The 18,826-nt window shown below is 37.7% G+C and overlaps 1 protein-coding gene across 1 annotated transcript in view; it reads left to right on the plus strand.

Moving 5' to 3' along the window:
• Arhgap15 (Rho GTPase activating protein 15) overlaps nt 1-18,826 on the plus strand; it is a 591,993-nt gene that overhangs the window by 459,229 nt on the left and 113,938 nt on the right. The window contains exon 12 of the mRNA XM_013112601.3: nt 999-1,133. Within this exon, the coding sequence (XP_012968055.2) occupies nt 999-1,133 (135 nt within the window). The remainder of the gene's footprint in view (nt 1-998; nt 1,134-18,826) is intronic.

Consider the following 18,826-nt stretch of genomic DNA (forward strand, 5'->3'; position numbering starts at 1 on the left):
TAGCTTATACTACAGATCAGCAGTAATGTCATAATATCTTGTTTCCTCTTGTGTATATGTAAAGATATCACTTCTAGACAACAAGCATCTCTTACTTTTGTGAGAATGATCCCAAATTTTCCTATCGAGCATTAAAGGGGTGTGATAATCACCTAGCACATTCCCTAGCTCCTGAACCTTCACTTCGGCACCTAAGTTCTTCAGTGCATCACTTGTGGCAACTCTCTCAGGCTTCCCAAGCAAATATGTTTTATGTTTCTAAAGAGTTGGTTAGCATTTGTGGTGTGTCGTCGGTGTGTTATCATTTTGGCAGCTTTGCATAGCCCGCATAGGCCAACAGGGGTCTGTCTAATATTGTTGCTGGGTACATTTTCCTCACTGAGATGAAAACTGAAGAAAAATACTTCTGAAGCAATAAGAAGGAATTAATATCTTTTCTCCCTCATATTCTATTCCTTGCTGACTTTAGATTTAGGCAAGGAAAAAACAGAAAAAAAAAGTGTTAGCCATTATTCCCTTGTACATAGCAAGGCTAACACATGTAAAGCAATAACTCGTTTTCTATTGCTGTGTTTAGCATATGTCTCCTGTTGGCTCAGCAAGGCCTTCAGGCCGGTCCCTTGAGCCAGCCATCGCTGGCATCTCTTAGCCCCTCGGCCTCAAAACCAAATAGCTTTGAATCATGTTGAGCTGTGATGCTAATTTTCATACTGATGCATTATGGGAATAACTGTATCTGACATACTGTGTCAATGGTACTGTCTCTTTGTGTCCCTTGTTTTTTGTTAGCTGCATTCCTACAGATGGCATTCCATTGAAAATGTTCCCTTCCTACAGAAAACGAGAAGAAAAAAAAATCCATGCACAGCACCAAACCTCTAGGTGCAGAAGGCTGTTAACGGTTGCTGATGATAGTAGGCAAACATTAACATAATAATTAGTGTCTTGTAATTGTTTCATTAAAACCAGTTGTTCCATTTCTCCTCGTGTTTTCCCAGAAGAGAAGCTGAATTTGGATGACAGCCAGTGGGAGGACATCCACGTGGTCACCGGAGCACTGAAGATGTTTTTCCGGGAGCTGTCTGAACCGCTCTTCCCTTACAGTTTCTTTGAGCGGTTTGTGGAGGCAATCAGTAAGTATGCCCCAGAAAGGAGCCGGGTGTGGTAGCATTAATAACAATAATGAGATCGATACTGATCATGAGGACAGAAAGCAGAATATATGCCCTGTGCTCATATCTGTATCCTTTGATTTTGTCATTTGGGTGGCTTGTTTTATTTTTCAGCCTGCAATATTATCTGAGCTTTAAAACCAAAATTATTCAGACCAAAAAAAAAAGATGGAAATCTATTTACGGCCACCAAATTTAAGCTTTCTCAAATGAAAATAGCTTCTTCTGCAATCTGCTTTAAAGGGGTCATCTCTTGTACTCCCAGTCCCTGCCTTTATATTTTCAGAATTGCGCTGTTTGCAGACAAAGAGGTCTTGCAAGGGACCCTAAATATATTAAATATTGTGTTCCATTAAATATGTGTTAAATCATCAGCTGAAATACCATCTTCTCTTGGCTCACTCATTTGTTCCCTCACCAGCAGCAGCAACTATCTACAGTTGGCTTCTGAGCAGAGTATGAGGTTAAGTGACAGCAATTTTCTTTTAATGGGTGCCACTACAGGGTGATGAGTTACATCACTCCATGAAGCTTCTTTTTCTGATGTATTGTTCTCTCATTTATAATACACAATATGAAGTAAAATGACAGGAATGAATGAATGAATGAAATCTTTTCCTGCAAGAAAACTTTGCTGTAGATAGTTGGAAAAACAAATACTTGAATATCACTAAATTTAATATCATAGGGTACATTTACTATAATAGTGACAGCTTGGAAAACAACTCCTGGCAAGCAGGCTGATATAAGAAGGAAGGAGAAAGAAAGAAGAAAGAAAGGTAAAATTAAGAGGCTTGCAAGCCTGGCAGGAGCTTAATTAAAGTCCCAACAAGAAAACTCTCCAAGGAGAAAGATGCTCTGCTTAGGAGGTCTGATCTTGGATGCTGTGTGTAAAGGGTTCCCAGTAGTGGGAGGGAGGAGTTGGGGGCCAGTGCTGGAAAACAACCCTTCAATAGGCACTTTTATTCTGTTTGTCACTGGGAAACCTCTTCACACTCTCTTAAAACTTCGCAAAATAAAATAGATGGAATGAAGAAGAGGGTTTCTCTCCATTCTCTCATCTAGCTCGCTCACAATCTCTGATTGTCTTGTTGGCTGGCTATTATTTAAAGGAGTAAGATTACTCTTGTTTTAAGTTTGGGGCAAGCCTGGAGTTTTTATCCCTTCTGCGGAGCAATGATTTATAGTCCCCAGATTCTCTAAACTACAACTTAAAAGGAATAATTAAGAAAAAGTAAGAAAGCATGAATCTCAATCAGTACAGTCTGATGTTCTGTCTTAGCTCACACATGTCAATGCACTGAAAGAACAGCATTCTGGGAGGAAATTGGAAAGACTTTTATATAGATTCCTATCTTAATTGTGTATATTTAGTGACACATGTGTCATATTTTGAGCTCTATACTCTTAGGTGGCAATTATCTCATTTGAAGACATACTTACATATCTGCTGAGCAGGGAGTATTGTATAAGATTCCCATAAATTAAGCTCCTTGCTTCCTTTAGTTCACATGATTCTGAACATATTAGCAAGCTCTTTCCATAGGCTAAGTGTATGGAAAGCAGGCCCTCAGAGCTCAGAAGTGTCCTTTGAATCCCCTTAAGAAATATGATGATTTCTGGAATATTTTAGGCATAAGTACAAATTGGATATATTTTCAGAAATACAGGCATGATCAGAACTGAACAGCAGTGATAAGGTAAGCAGAGAGTTCTTAGGGGTGGCTGTAAAAGAGTCTCGGCAAACAGTTATAAAATGAGTACTAGTCCAAATGAAGAAGGGTATGTTTAATAAAGTCCTTTTTAAAATCCAAGATGTTGTACACATGCTGAGACTTGCTCTCCAGGTGATCTGTGTTCAGACATGAAGAACAGAATATGTCCCATTAAAGACACATGTTGCAAGCCCAGGGTAATGGTGCTGAGAGGTGGGGCCTTTAGGTGATTGTCATGAAGCAGAGCACTCCTGACAAGGTTAACACCCTTGCAAAGGAGGACCTAGGGACAGTGACCTAGCTCAGTGGTTAGAATTGCTTGGTACCAAGCCTACAGACTTGCATTTGATCCCTGGACCCCATAAAGTAGATGGAGAGAACCAACTCCAACAATGTCATTTGACTTGCACACACACCATGGCACATTCATGCTGACACACATACACACACAAAATAAACAAATACATGTAAAAACTATCGTACACTTTTTAAAGGAAGAAAAACAAAAAACAAGACCAAGAGAGATGCCTTATCTCTTCTAATCATGTGAATACACAGCTAAACATCACTGTCAACTGAAGCAAAAAATGGGTCCTCAGTACTTGGCGCTACTGTCTCGGTCTTGGATTTCTTAGCTACTACAATTCTGCTGTATACATTTATATGATATACAAGGTATAAAGTTCATGGTACTTTTATAGAAAGACAATTAGACTAAGACTCTTAGCAATCTTGCTTTAACTAATCAAGAATGCCAAACTATCAGTGTGTGATGTACAACTCGTGGAGACTGAGCCATAGGATGAAATGGTTGAGAGCATGTTGGGACACTTGACAGACCAAGACATATCACCTGTGGTGGTTTGCAGGAAAATGGCCCCCAAAGGGAAAGACGCTATTAAGAAGTGTGGCCTTGTTGGAGTAGGTATGGTCTTTTTGGAGGAAGTGTGTCACTGTGGAGATAGGTTTTGAGGACTCATGAATGCTCAAGATACCACCGAGTGTCTCAGACCATCTCCTGTTGCTTTTGAGTCAAGATGTAAGGATTCTCAGCACTTGCTCCAATACCATGTCTGCCTGCACATCTCTCTGACACATCATAATGACAATAGACTAAACATCTAAAAAAAGATACCCAAATTAACTGGTTTTCCTTCATGAGAGGTGCCATGGTTGTGGTGTCTCTCAACAGCAATAGAAACCCAATTACAATTATATAAACTTTACTTTTATTTTTTTCTGTGCTGGGTATAGAATACAGGGCGTTGAGCATACTGGGCAACTGCTCTGCTATTGAGCAATACTCCCAGTCCTGTGTTATAAACTTGGGGTAAGCTCTAGATTGTAATGCTGTTTTTAAGTATCACTTAGGGATGAGGACGTGGTCACTTTGATATTCAGTATTGGGAGAAGTCACACCAGAGAGGGTGCATTTACTTCACTTAACATAATTAAGCTTAAAAGAAAACTTCCATAATTATGTGGACATTTGTATGCAGACATGGAAGAGTCTTGGATTTCATCAAAGCTCACATTGCAACGCCTTGTGAAGCCATGATGATAGTTCCTATTACAAGTCCACCAAATCCATGCAGAGTTAACTCTTTTCAAAAAGAGGTAAAGCACTTCAGGAAGCACACAAGAGTGTGCTGGGGGGGGCTGTGCATGGGCCCCCATTGCCCACAGATCCTTGCCCCGCTGTTCTCTGTGCTCTGCACCCTCATAGAGTTGGCCCTAGACAGAGATATTTCACAGGTGCTCTTGGCAACCCCTGGCAGGAGACAGCAGGTAAAGGAGTGTGATAGTTACGACTCTCACTTCTGTAACCAAATGTCTGGCAGAAGGCATAGATGATGAATGGTAAAAGGTACAGTGTGTCATGGTGGGGCAGACTTTGCAGAGCTTATGGTGTTGTGAGGACACAGTTGAGGCTGGCTACCTGGTACAAACCAGAAAGCAGAGAGACCTTGAGCTGAAATCAAAACAGGCCTACTCCCAGCTTCCTGCCTCCTCCAGCTAGATACTACTTCCTGAAAGTCCATAACCTGCCTGAAGTTGGGGACCATGGGTTCAGTCACACCACCTTGTGAAGGACATTTTACATCCAAACCATAACAAGAAGGGAGGCCAAGTCCAGCCCCCTAAGAGTTTATCCTTACCCTTTGCTATTAGCTACCTCAATGCCCCAGTGACTTTTCTGCATGCAACTTCGGTGGACAGGACCACTCTAATCCCAGCTTCCTTCCACCTTGTGGTTCAGACCCTCCTGTCTTTGCCCTTCCAATTTGAAGGAGCTAGTGGCTTCCTGGAAGGACTAATTTCTGATTTTCCTTTCTCTTACTTTAGTTCGTTCTTCTTTTGGATACGCAGTTCTTTGCATTAAATTAATTTTGTGCTAGCGGAAATGCTTACCATGGTTTCTACTGTTTGGTTAGGCATGGACAAAACACCATTCCCATTAGTGCCACAGTTCATGTTGTCATAACAGTATTTCCATTTTCTTTTTACTACTACTAAATCCAGTTTATGAAGACTTAACATTTTTATTTGGCCCCTAGCTGAGAGATGTGTTTTCGTGGAAAAGTCCCAAAGCGAATAGACCAAATGGAATTTTACATCTGACTGGAATGCTTTGCATGGAAGGAAGAATGTTATTTCTAGTGGAAACAATTGACCTTGCTGCTTGCACTATTTCAATTATTTTATTTCACATTATATGTTTGCAATTCATCATAGCATATTCCAAGAAGAGTAAACAGAAAATGCTTTTTTTAATATAAGAGTTTCATTTGGACCAATTTAAATAGTTTCTTTCCACAAGAACCTGCAAATGCTATGGTGATTCCCTCTCTGATTCACTGGGGCAGCAAAAGTCCTGAATTTGGTTTTATATTTCAGAATCTAAATTTCTCAACTATTGATGTTAAATTCTGTACCCGAAGTCAGCATAAGTAAATTAGCAGTTTTTTTGTTTTCTCCCAAAGATTTAACCCATTATCAGCAGAGGCTTGATTTCCTGGAGAAGCTTGTACAACTGAAGGCATTATTAGTCCTGTAAATGTGAACTTGTTAGACAAAGTGCTATCCAGTTTGAGGGTAGGTGGTGCAATCTTGTGCTAGACACTGCAGGGCATTCTGGATCTTTCCAGTAGACTGAAATCCCGAGAAATACACTGTTGATGATTACTCCCATTTTTTTTAATTCTGACAAGTACAGATCCAAAGGAAAAAGGACAGCATGTAGTCCCCTTTCTGTATTAGAATCTGTATTTTCTTAGCAATCTTGCAAAAATAAGTGACAAGACAGAAATTCACTGGCATTTCTGATGTGCTCTCACTTAACCCTCAGAATAACACAGATCTAGCGATGGAGAAGAGAGATTGTTTGGAAAAGAATTTCAAGTTCATAAAAATTCCAGGAACACTAACATTTTTCCCTACAATATAAGTGTTAGGTGTTCTGTATGTGACTTCTAAGAGAAATTAATTTTAGGGGAGCCCTGAGTTCACATAACACGAAAATTGAACTAACTTTGCACTCAACTCCAAACTCCAAAACCTGTGTACTAACTACCGTTTCACACAACTAGCTGTTGAAAACCTATCTGAATTACCTTAGTCTCTGCAAAATCCGTATGCCCTAAAACATCGTTACAATATTAATTCCTTCTTCTTTTTAAAGGAGGTTTTAGAATTTCCTGGGTGTGGTGGTGCATGTCTTTAATCCCAACACTCTGGGGCAGCAGGGAGAGGAAGTGGCAGAATTTGAAGAGATTGACAATAGCCTGTTCTGCATAATAAGGTCCAGAACACTAAGGTGTAAACAATGAGACCCTGTCTCAAATATTTAGGGAATTTAGAATTAAGTGAGAGATCAGAAATGTTAAGTATTGGAATTTTAAGTTAGATGTATAAATAGAACTTCACAAGAATAAGCAATGTTTCATTATTTATTATGTGGCAGTGAAAGTATCAATATTTTAAATATCATCTTCTCTGAGTGTATTTTTAAAACTTCATCCTCTTATTTCTACAATCAATTTCTGGTCCATTCTTACTTAGAATTCATTTAGACACTTAGAAATTATTTTATTATTTCATGCAAACACTATTTCAAGTTTGATTTTATTAACATTTTCTCTTCTAAGTTTTTGTTTGTATCATATTATAACACACATAGACACACCACACTCACACACACTCATACATACATACACACCAAAAAATCAAAAAGCCCCAAAGAATCATTTATTCTGGGGAAAATGTTCGGACACTACCAGAAACCTGGTCATGACAGGAATCCTTATAGTAGATCTTGAATCATTTCTAGTGGTTATTTTCTTAGTTCTTTATGATATTTCCAATGTATCAACCAATGACAATAATATCCTTTACTGTGTAATATAGAATGCTAATTCATCCCACACTACTCTTATTATCTTCAAATTTAAATAGTATTCTGAAAACATATTTAACCTTTCACTAACATTGAGCAAAATCTGATAACCTCCCTTTAGAAGGTCAGTATATTCTTCTTTATCCCTCATTTTTCATGGGAACAAGGGTGCGTTGACTCCTTTAAGTTTTATATGCTGCTATAAGCTTGGTGGTTGCCTAATTAGGAAAATAATAAGCAATATTTACATCTATACTACTACAGTGCCAGAAGCATTGTTAGCTGCCTTTCATGGTGGCTATGAAAAGGTGTCATCTCTGGCATTCTCTCTCATAGCTCAGTCACTTCTCAAAGAAAATTCTTCAGTTGATGAAATATAATACATGGTGTTACTCTTCAAAAATTGCTTAAGTGTTTGGCCATATTAACTCCCTTTGTAGTTAGACAATGGCTTTCTTAGGTAGATATTTTTAATTTTTTCTTTTTCATTGCTCTTTATTTTTAATGCCATCACTTCTTCCTTCCTCCCTCCCTCCCTTCCTTCTTCTGTTCCTCCTTCTGTCCCTTCCTTCCTTCCTTTCTTCCTTCCTTACGCATGTGTGGGTACTTGTGTACATGGCACATGTAGAGGTCAGAGGACACCTTTTGGGACCATTCCTCAGGGCTCACACTTTTTGTTTGAAACATGGTCCCTCCTTGGGCATAGACTTTTACCTTGTAAACCTACATGCTTGTCATCCTGCTATCTCCGGGATTACAGAAATACCACCATGCCTAGTTTGTTTGTTTGGTTGGTTTTTTCATGAATTCTAGGAATCAAAACACCATTCTTCATGTTTATGTGCCAAGCATTTTATTCACAAAGTTATTTTCCAAGTTCCTTCATGATTTTCTAAAGCATAATCTCCTTTTCCACTGTACCAAGAGCCTCTTGTCATCGCTGCTCAGACTGGAATGGCTGCTTTTAGTACTTATGTAGATGCTCACCTGGAGACTGTTTTCCACTCAAGTTAAATCTACTGTTTTCTATTTATATAAGTACTAGATTCTTGTTTCTTCCATAACCTATTATGTCGAACACAAAAGTTTAAGATTATACTAATATATCATCTTAATGTCCAACAGGACAAAGCTGTAACATAGGTCCCATGGGACTAAGATCAAAGTGTTAGCAACACTGCATCCCTTTCTGAAGATTCTAAGAGAAATCCATCTCTATGTCCTCTCCAGCTTCATTGAGCCATTTTGGGATAGTGTCCCCTTCCCCCACCTCTCCATCTAACCATGGCTAATACAGTATTTACAACACACAACATTGACACCTTCCACATTAGCCCCCTGTAATATGCCCCTGCTTCCATCTTCTACTTCTAAGGATACACATGATTAGATGGAGCTCCCCTGAGCAAGTCTTAACCAAATCTCTGCAAATTTCCTTTGGCTGTGTAAGGTTACATATATACAAAATTAAGAGATAGACATAGCTTAAGGGCCACTTTTTCCCATATATTATAACATATTTTTCTCTCTCTTAGTTCGTGAAGTCCCAAATGCTGATGTAACTCATTAATCCATGTACTTTATCTGCCTTATCACACATCAAAACAGTCATCAAAATTGAGATGGAGGTAAAACTACATAATCATCAGTAAATGAAAAGGGTCATCTCATGCATTTACCTAAAGGATATACTACTAATACTTTTGAGGTTGGGCTGCATCCAATCTCACTTACAGAAAGGCAGGCCATTCCATCTGGTGGCCATTTTCATCTCAGCTCTCTCACACTCACATGATAGCATATTGTGCTTTCAATAGTGAATTTGATGGATTATATCTTTTCATAGTTTCCTTTTGCATGTAAAATTAATGACTTTTCCCTCATGTGACCAATGCCCCATGTATTCTCCATCATGGAAATAAAATCAAGGCTAACCTCTTAACCAATTGAACCTCATGCTGCTTAGCATGGGATGCTTTTAGAATCCCTGTACTTGGGAAGATGAGGCAGTAGGATGGCAAGTTTGAGGTTATTGTGGACTACAAAATAAGGCTTTGGTATATAAATAAAAACCAACAGCAATAAACAAACTTATGGTCCTGTACCATTCCTTTTGTCTCCTCTTTCAGTTTCTCTAAGTAAATCACATGTACATACATATAAATTATGTATGTATGTATGTTTATTATGTTTTTGACATGTTACTTTCATTTTATGTATGAATGTGTATGTATATATGTACGTATGTATATGTATATTTATGTGTCAGTTAGCAGTTAGACAGTACAGCAATAAAATAGGATAGGCATGAAGTTATATTGCAGTCCCAGCCTCAATTTAAAAGGAGTACTCACTTGATCATTCAACCACTGTGTACCCTGATGCCCAATTTTTTTAAACATTAACTATTTAATCACTTAAACTGTAAGAAATGTCACCCATAAGATTGAGTAGTGTTAAAATTCAGTCAGTGAGACACCAAAAGAGGAGTGTTCCCATGTGCATTCCTTAAAAAAAAACTCATACATCTGCCTCTGTGGCAATACCACCATCCTTACATAAAATGATTTAAGACATTACCCTATAGCCAAAAATACCTATTGCATGTTTCCATGGCTTTGCCATAGTCACCATGCCATTTTGCTGATAAAGTGTATTTTGAATAGGTAATTGGGGAGAAAAACCAGTCAAGTATATTTGCAAATATTTTCTTTTCTCGACTTTATCTTGCCCTTTGGTCAAGCTATTTCTAATGCATCATCAACTTTGTGATTACATTCCTTGGGAGAAAAGAAGCAGAGCTGGGAGAGCAGTTGACCAAAGTGGCTGCTAGACACGAATATATGATGTAACAAAGTGTTTTAAAATCAGAGAAAGTAAAAGAAGGCTCTAAAGAGTCACTGTAAAGAAATCAAAGACATAAAAATAATATAGTATAAAAGTATTCTTGATCAATAGACCTTCAAGAAAGTTTTAAATTTAGTAATAATTTTAAATTTTACTGATGCCTCTAAAGTTTTTCACTGAAAACAAATATTCTCATAGGCTTCAGGGGTTCTCTCTCTCTCTCTCTCTCTCTCTCTCTCTCTTTCTCTCTCTCTCTCTCTCTCTCTCTCTCTCTCTGTGTGTGTGTGTGTGTGTGTGTGTGTGTGTTGTGTGTGTGTGTGTGTGTGAAAGCACAGTGGAAATTTTATGGCTGATGCCTAGCCTGTCTCTTAACTCATCCTAATTATATTCATAATTAAATTGTAAAAAATATAGTTGACTAGAGCCAAATGGCTTGTACAGGTGTCTCTTTGCAGGAATGGTTTAGTAATAGATAATAAACAATTGGACTTCCATCTACTTAACTTGGCTTAATGAAAGTCCTTTGTAAGTAAAACTGGAAGGTGATTCAGATTCAAAATCAGGCCTTGCCTCAGAAGTTAATTGAGTAATAAGACATCAACTCCATTAAAAGTTCTAATGCTAGTATCTAATGCCAGTCTTTTGCTTTTCCTTAAACCTTTACTTATTTCTACATTTCATGTCCTTGAGGTCACTTTTTCAAAGCAATGATTCTGTTTCAAGCTAAGCAATCAGCCAGTCAGCCTTTGTGAGTACAGTACTCCTGATTTACTGCATAGACATGCTACCAAAAGTGCACAGCAAGGTGCAGAAATTCTTCTTAGTACCAAGTGGCAAACAGTTCAACTTGACCAATTCCTCTACTGATAAACTCGGATGGCTGATGAACCATGATGTCATTGAAGTTTTGTGGCCTTTTGTTCCATCCTGCTTTCTTTCACAAGCTTCAGTTCACATTGGATTATGATCACCACAAGAGAAACTCCACAGCCTCCTACCTACTAACAGCAACTCTGAGTGTGGCCCCATCGCCAGGAGAACATTCTCTCCTCCTTGTCCAGTAACCTTACCTCAACCTATCCATGACAAAACAAACAAATTGCTGTAACTGGATCCATTGTATTTTGAGGAAAAGCTAAAACCCTTGTAAGAGATTCAAAACTTTCTATTTTCTGGTTACACATAAGCTCTCTGACTTCATTTTTCTACCTTACCCATCATACAATAGCCCTTTGAGCCAATGGCTTTCCTTCAAATATTCAAGGCACACTGAGCTTGACTCATTCTCTGCTGAAACTCGCTGTCCCATATTGCTGCTCAGATGTCCCCTTTCAGCCAAATCTTCCAATGCTTCATCTGTATCATCCATTGCATGACTATTCAAATTCTAACTCTACAATTTACTTCCTTTAAAACCTTGAACAAAATCTTCTCTCTCCAGGCTATAAAAATTGATGGGAAAATGGTACTTCCCTATAAGATTTTCAAGTAATTGAGTGAAATGATAATTGTATTAACTCACTTTTCGCAGTTTCTAGACAATGGCATTCAGCAAATGTTAGCTAATTTTATTATGTCAACCTATTGACATACTACAATTTAAATAGTATAATCTCAGGAGATCTTCTTCATACTTAGTCATCTTTCTTCTGGTAGAGCTATCTCAAGTGATGCATATGAGTATCTTCATTCTGCTTTAATATTTGGTTTATACAATTCACACAGCACAAGATATGTCAAAGATAATATTGCAAGATATTTTCTTGTTCAAAACCCAGTGAATTTCAGTTTATCTCGTGACATGTTTTATTCTGAAGAACAATCTGATAGAAAATCAGAAGTGTGTCTTTTTAAGAGCTCACATCCTTTTCATAATCTACAGGCTATCCCAGCTTCTCTTAATTAATGCTGACTTGCATCTGCTATATGTCAGCAAGTCCATGGTCTTCACTATGGTACCAAAAGTGACAATTGCAAAGTAATTCATCTCCAGGTTAGGAAATAATATGCTGTCCTGTGTTTGCATCCTAGAGATTTTGTCTCATGAAAGTCACAAACTCTTTTGTAGATGAAAGGTGGCAGTCTTGGGGTATGGTATAGAAGGCTATATAATAGCCTATGAAAATCTTGTGACAGTATAGATTCTGTTCAAAGTTAAAAGTGTTCAGAGTTTTGTCAACTAAACCATACTCAACAAATAATCCTTCCTCACACAGGAACAGACATTCATAGTTACATGCACAGCTCATACAACTAATCTGAAATGCTTCACTTATCATACATTATATATTATATCTTCTCCAAAAGAGATTTTAAAAAGATAAATTTCCACAAAAGGACTTTTCTATTCACTTCACATGTGATATTTTCAAACTGTTCATGGAGTGACAACTGTGTCTCTGTCCTCTTGTTTGCTGATAGTAGGATATGAGCTGTGACCATTAATCTAGATTGCCAACTTAATAGGATTGAAAGACAGTTGTAAGTTTTGCCAAGCATACCTCAGATTGTGTCTGTTACATTGTTTCAAGAGACCAGTATATCACACAAGCTGACTTAATCAATAGTTTAATCCATAAATGGATTCCAAATCTGAGTAAAGAATTGACAGTGGTCTTAGCTAGGGTAAGTCACTGAAGGCGTTTGATTGGCATAGTCTTTCTCTGACCTTGCCTGTGCTTCCTGGCTGCTGAAAAATAAGCAACTCTATTTTACTAAACCCTTTTATCATGATGCTCTACTACATGACAGGTCCAGAAACTATGAACCAATGACCATGGACTGAAAGGAGCTTGGAATAAGATTTTCCTCTTTGAGTTTCTTCTCATATCAGCAAAATGCTAATAAAACCTACACTTATTTGCCCAATCATTTGTCCTTACTCTCACCCTCTGTATTTCTGTCAATAGAAGGATGTTCTTTGAATATTTTCTAGGTATACCTTGAATTCCCCCAAAGTGTGGCATTTGTTCTTTGGGCTCACTCCTCGTTGTTCTGCAGAGTTAAACTCTAGATGTGATAGCTGCTGAAATACTATCAGTTGCCTGAGGGAGTTTTGCTTATGTTGGTACATCTGATCATAGCCATGTGGTTTAGAGTAGAACATTTTCCCCCAAGGATTTATGCAGACATTTCTACCTATACTTTGGGAAACAGAAGCATGGATAAAAGACACACCATTGTAGAAAACAAGTCTCAGTGCTTGTTAAAGAGGGAGGAAAGAAATGTTGAGGAAGATGAAATTACACACACACACACACACACACACACACACATATTTATATTTTTTTAAAAAAACATTCATGAGCCTCAAAAATTATGTAAGATATCTATGAGAATTTTTCCTTTCACTAGCTACGATTTTCTGTTTAAATGTGCAGTCCCCCTCCCCCTCTTCTACCATCTCTCTTTCTGCAACGCCCTTATTTTTCAAAAAATGCAATTCTCAAAGGTCAAATGCCCAAGGCCTAAGCTCATGATTACTGTCTAACCAGACAATCAGCTCTTGGCCCCTTGCTCTTTTCCTTCTCACCTTGAGTGTCCAGCATGTGAAAGCTTCACCCTTTCAGATCTCAGTTCCAGTCCTCTGCCAAGTAACGGATGGGCAGACATAATTAGTGCCATCTGTCCTGCTAGTTGCAGGTGGAGACTATCTAACCAACAGATGAAAGAATGATCTTTTGAGTTTCTTCTTCAGACCTCTGACTCCCTGCACAATGGTAAGATTATTCCTTGACATTTTGTGTATTATTCTCTGAATTTTCCAAGAGGCACTTTTGAGGGAATCCATTTTCTCGCTGAAATATTCACTGGGATTTTCTATCCTTTTGTGCTATATTGTAGTTTGCTTTCAGAAAAGTCAGATAAATGTGAGGTAATATTGATATCAGGCCTAGAAAGACCTCAGAAATTGGTGTCTGTGATGTCATGTCTGATGCTCAGGACTTCTGAGATCTGGTTCCCTAGATAAATATAAAGTAGAATGAGCTAAATAAAATAGTATGACCAAAGAAAAAGAGAGAACAACCAACTAGACCCTGACTAGAAGGACCACATTGCTCAATATGAGACACCCAGCAGCACCTTTCTCCAAAAGACTCTTAGCATTAAGCTTAACAACAAATGTTCCATCTTCTCACTTTCCCTCTGCTCTTTCAGTAATGTCCCCTGAATCAGTGTTTCCAGATCTTTTGTCACCAAAATTACACAATCCTCCATGTCTGACCTTCCCAAGTTTGGAATTTGTCTTAGCTGGAGATTCCATAAGAATCTGTGGCATAGAAAACAGAAATTTATTTTTCAAATACCTGGATTTGGAAATCCAAAATCAGGCAAAATTAGGATCCTATCACTGTTGAGTTCTAGTACAGACCTTACCCTTTCATACTCTTGAGCCATCTAAACATGGCTTCTATCCCAAAGACCTCACCCCTGAGTGCTCTCACACTGGATCTTGAACTTCAACATGCAAGTTTAGGACAACACAAGTGTTAAATCTAAAGTAGAAATCCTACTTCAACAGAATATTTTAGGTGTGCAAATTTGTCAGCATAAGATGGTTTCCTCCTTTATTCTGGCAATGTCTTCCCACTACTGCAACACAAAATTTAATTAGTGTTTTATTTATATTCTTAATCCTGTTATTGTGATCTGAAATTGAATTTAACAGTCCCAGGCATCACTTTTACCCATGTTCTCTCATATTGTTTATATGCAGAAATGTTCAGGGCAACCCTGTAACATTTTTCTTCTAAGCTTGACCTGTCGAAACAATAACACCAAGAGGAGACTCTGTCTTAAGTTCTGAAAATTCGTAAGACTAATCTCACCTGAGTTTCTGACAACTAGAACTGGAGCCAAAGCCAAGTGCTAAACTGTAAATCCTTCAGACAATATTTCTCAACCTTCCTGCCAATATTGACAAATGTAAGACTGTAATACAAATTATAAGACCATTTGGAACAATTGAGCTGTTAGAGATAACAATTTACAACGTTTTGAGAAGAATTTCAAATACAATTCCAGTAAGGAAGATTGTGGAAAATGGGAATCCCATCATGCCAAAATAAAAGATGATAAACTCCTGAACTAATTTTAGATTTTGAATCAGAAAAACAGGAATAGTTCATTTTATTTTTCACCTTAGATATTGTGGTGTGTGTGTGTGTGTGTGTGTGTGTGTGTGTGTGTGTGTGTGTGTGTGTGGTTTTACATGTATCTGTTGGTGTGGCTTTGTATGCTTCTTTGTAGTTGTCTGTGCATGTAGAGACCAGAAATCAATGTCAAGTGTCTATCTTCATCTATTGATCTCCACTTTGCTTTTTGAGACAGGGTCTCTTACACAACCTAGAGCTGCCTTCCCTATTATTAAGAGCTAGGTTACAGATGCATTCCACCACACCAGGCTGGTATTATGCTTTTCTAACTGTAATATGACCCAATCATGTCTCATAAAAGTCTATTGACTCTGTTTTATAACACTCAGTGCTCAATTTGAGTTTCTGTGCTACGAAGTTTTATAAAAAGTTGTATTTATCTGTTGTATGACCTTTCATTAGTGATTTCTTATAATACAATTATAATTCTATATAGACAACATAAACTGTATCCACATCATTTGACTTATTTGTTTTATAACTGCAGCATTACCTAGGCATTCCCCATCTTGCTCATTCTTCTTGGATCTCTCTATTTTATGACCTGCTACACATTGAAATTAGACTACTTAATAACATATGAATATGTACCTTATTGGTGATGTAGGGAATGGTTCTGCCTCGACAGATCTATCAGCTACATTTCCTTAAATCAAGTCTGTTTTTACTTTATGGAAGGTGGAAAGGCTCCAAAGAAAAGCTTGATGCCGGGAGTTGCTGTTTCATGAGGCTTAAGAGAAGACATCATCTTATAGCATAGAATTTAAGGAGAAAGGAAATACTGGTATAGCTACCCTGTCAAGTTTCCCCAAAACATCTAGCTAAGACAGTGAATGAATATAACTACACTGATCAGATTTTCAATGTAGGTGAGACATCTTTATAAAGGAAGTAAATGCCATCTAACACTTTCATTGCTAATGTGGAAGTCAGTTCCTGGTTTCACTGGACAGATTCTCTCTTGTCAGAGACTAATAATGCAGTTGGTAACTTTAAGTTCAAGTCAATGTTCATTTAGGATTCTAAACATCCTAGGACCCTCAGTAATTATAGTGTCTAGTTTTCTTTTGTTCTGTGGATGGGGAGATAAAATCCAGGATAAGAACATATCTATTTACATTACAATCTCTAGAATCTTCTAACCTCTTTTCTGAGATCTATTACTCAGGGAAAAATGTATCTTTTCTAAATACTGTACAATGACTATCCAATACTGACCTAAGGGCTCTAATAGATATGAAAATGAGAAGAAATTTGCTTTCTTGCTAGATAACACAACAGCCATCCTGTAGTCACTGGATGAAGGCATTATCTTGATTTTTTAGGTCCCATTATTTTAGAAGCACGTTTGGTAAAACTATAGTCATCAGAGGTGGTGGTTACTCTGATAGACCTGGGCAAAGCACTTTGAAAGTCCTCTGGAAACTATCTATTATGGTAAATGCAATAAAGAACATTTGTATTTCATGGGAGACATTGGGTTAACAACAATTAGAGATTGGAAAAAGTCAGCTCCCACTTTTTTGATGACTTTGAAAGGCTGAAGACTTTGGCTGATATATGCCTATAGTGAAAATAACAGGAGCTATAAGATGAGAAGGGAAGCCTCGAGATGTGGCTGCACTGCTGTGACTTCGTGATTAAGCATCCATGGATTAGGAGTGGCTACTCTTATGTGGGCAATATTCTATTTTGACATGAAATGTACCAGACATCAAAACATTATTAAATTGTCAATACAGAATTTAGAATATTACATGAATGTGTTTGATAAAGCATTAACAGGGTTTCAGAGAACTGACTGATTTTGAAAGTTCTGCCATGGGTAAAGTAGTATCAAACAATACCACACAAACAAATCTTTCATGAAAATAGATACAATTATATGAAAATTTTCATTGCTGTTTAAGAACTTTTCATAGCCACTGCAGTCTTCAGCAACCACTATTCCAATTAGTCAGCAAACATCACCATCAAAGCCATATTCCTACCACCAAAAATACTGCGCTTAGCAGCTCAAATGTTCTTTAGAATTTTTAGCAATAAGAGCTTTTTTGTTGACATGAAAATTCAAATATTTTTAAATGCCTATTTCTGTGATATACTTGAGAGCAAGCACTACAAGAAAATGACTTCAAAATATAATCACTGGATACAATATATCTCCTTCATAATTATACAAGTGTCTAGGAATACACCTAGACAGTGTCTTAGTGTTTCTACTGCTATGGAAAAACCCTAGGACCAAAAGCAACTTGCAGAGGAAGGGATTTGAAGTGTGTCTTACAGTCACACATCACAGTTAGTCACTGAGGCAATTCATGGCAGGAAGTCAGAGGAAGAATCTGAAGGCAGAAACTAAGAAGTTGTTCTTACTGGCCTGATCCTCATGGCTGACTCAGTCTGCTTTTTCATAAAACCTAGGACCATCTCCCCAAGGGTGGTACAACCCACAATGAACTAGACCCTCCCATATCAATCATTATTCAATAAAATGCACTGTAAACTTGCCTGTAGGCAAATCTTATGGAGACATTTTCTTAATTGAGAGTCCTTCTTCCCAAATGATTCTAGCTTGTGTCAAATTGATCAGAAATATTTAGTGCTACACCTCTTTGGTATAGACAAAGACAAGTGAATCTAAAGAAGAGAACACTTCCTTTGCCATCTGTAGACATAAATTGAGAAGTAAGGACTACAAATTCTATGGGCTCACTAGCTATCAAGGTACCCCTAGTAAAGACACTAATGTTTAGAACAAGCTTCTGACAGTTATTATAGGAATACAGCCTGAAAAACAATATTTATAAGTATAAGCATGTTAGTTTTTCCTTCTATAATCATCTCCAAAGTATTAAGGGGGAGCAGTCACAGTTGTAGCTGTGTTTCTGACATGAGAAGTCACAGGTATGTATAAGACACAGAAAGACATGCTGATGACCTTCTCAAAGTTTTCTTTTAAGGGTCTTGGACTCAGCTCGATCATAGAGGATTCTGATGTCCAGTTTGCCAAGCAGACTTCTTCATGGGTCCACAAACTAGAAAATCTTCACTATGTGGAGGTTCTCTTATGCTCTGAGGCCCAATGGGAGGCTATTGCTGCTCAGATGCTTGATGACATCATTAGGTCAATCATCAAGAGGCCCCTGAATGCACCACCAGGAATCTTCCAACATCACAGCGCAGTACCAGACAATTTGCTTAGTTAAGTTTGAAAAGAGTGCAATACTCATGTGACCCAAACTGTCATTCTCCCTTGGTATATTGATCTAGGTAAAATAGATAAAATGGGAATCCATTAAAACGATGACCACAATTTGCCCTGTGAAATGCATTGGTTTTCTCTCTAAAGGCAAGTGTGTCCATAGATCATGCAAAGCAAAATCTAAAGAATAGAAGAAAACTGATAGGAAGTGTGTACTTTAAAATGCATTAACAAATAGAATTCAACCTGCTCCAGATAAAGAGTGTTGAGAACTCTGAGGAGAAGAAACCACATAAACATCAATAACTTTCTTGATCATAAATGTAATCTCAGAA

The sequence above is a fragment of the Mesocricetus auratus genome, unplaced genomic scaffold, assembly GCF_017639785.1.
Source record: "Mesocricetus auratus isolate SY011 unplaced genomic scaffold, BCM_Maur_2.0 Super-Scaffold_100004, whole genome shotgun sequence".
Lineage (NCBI taxonomy): Eukaryota > Metazoa > Chordata > Mammalia > Rodentia > Cricetidae > Mesocricetus > Mesocricetus auratus.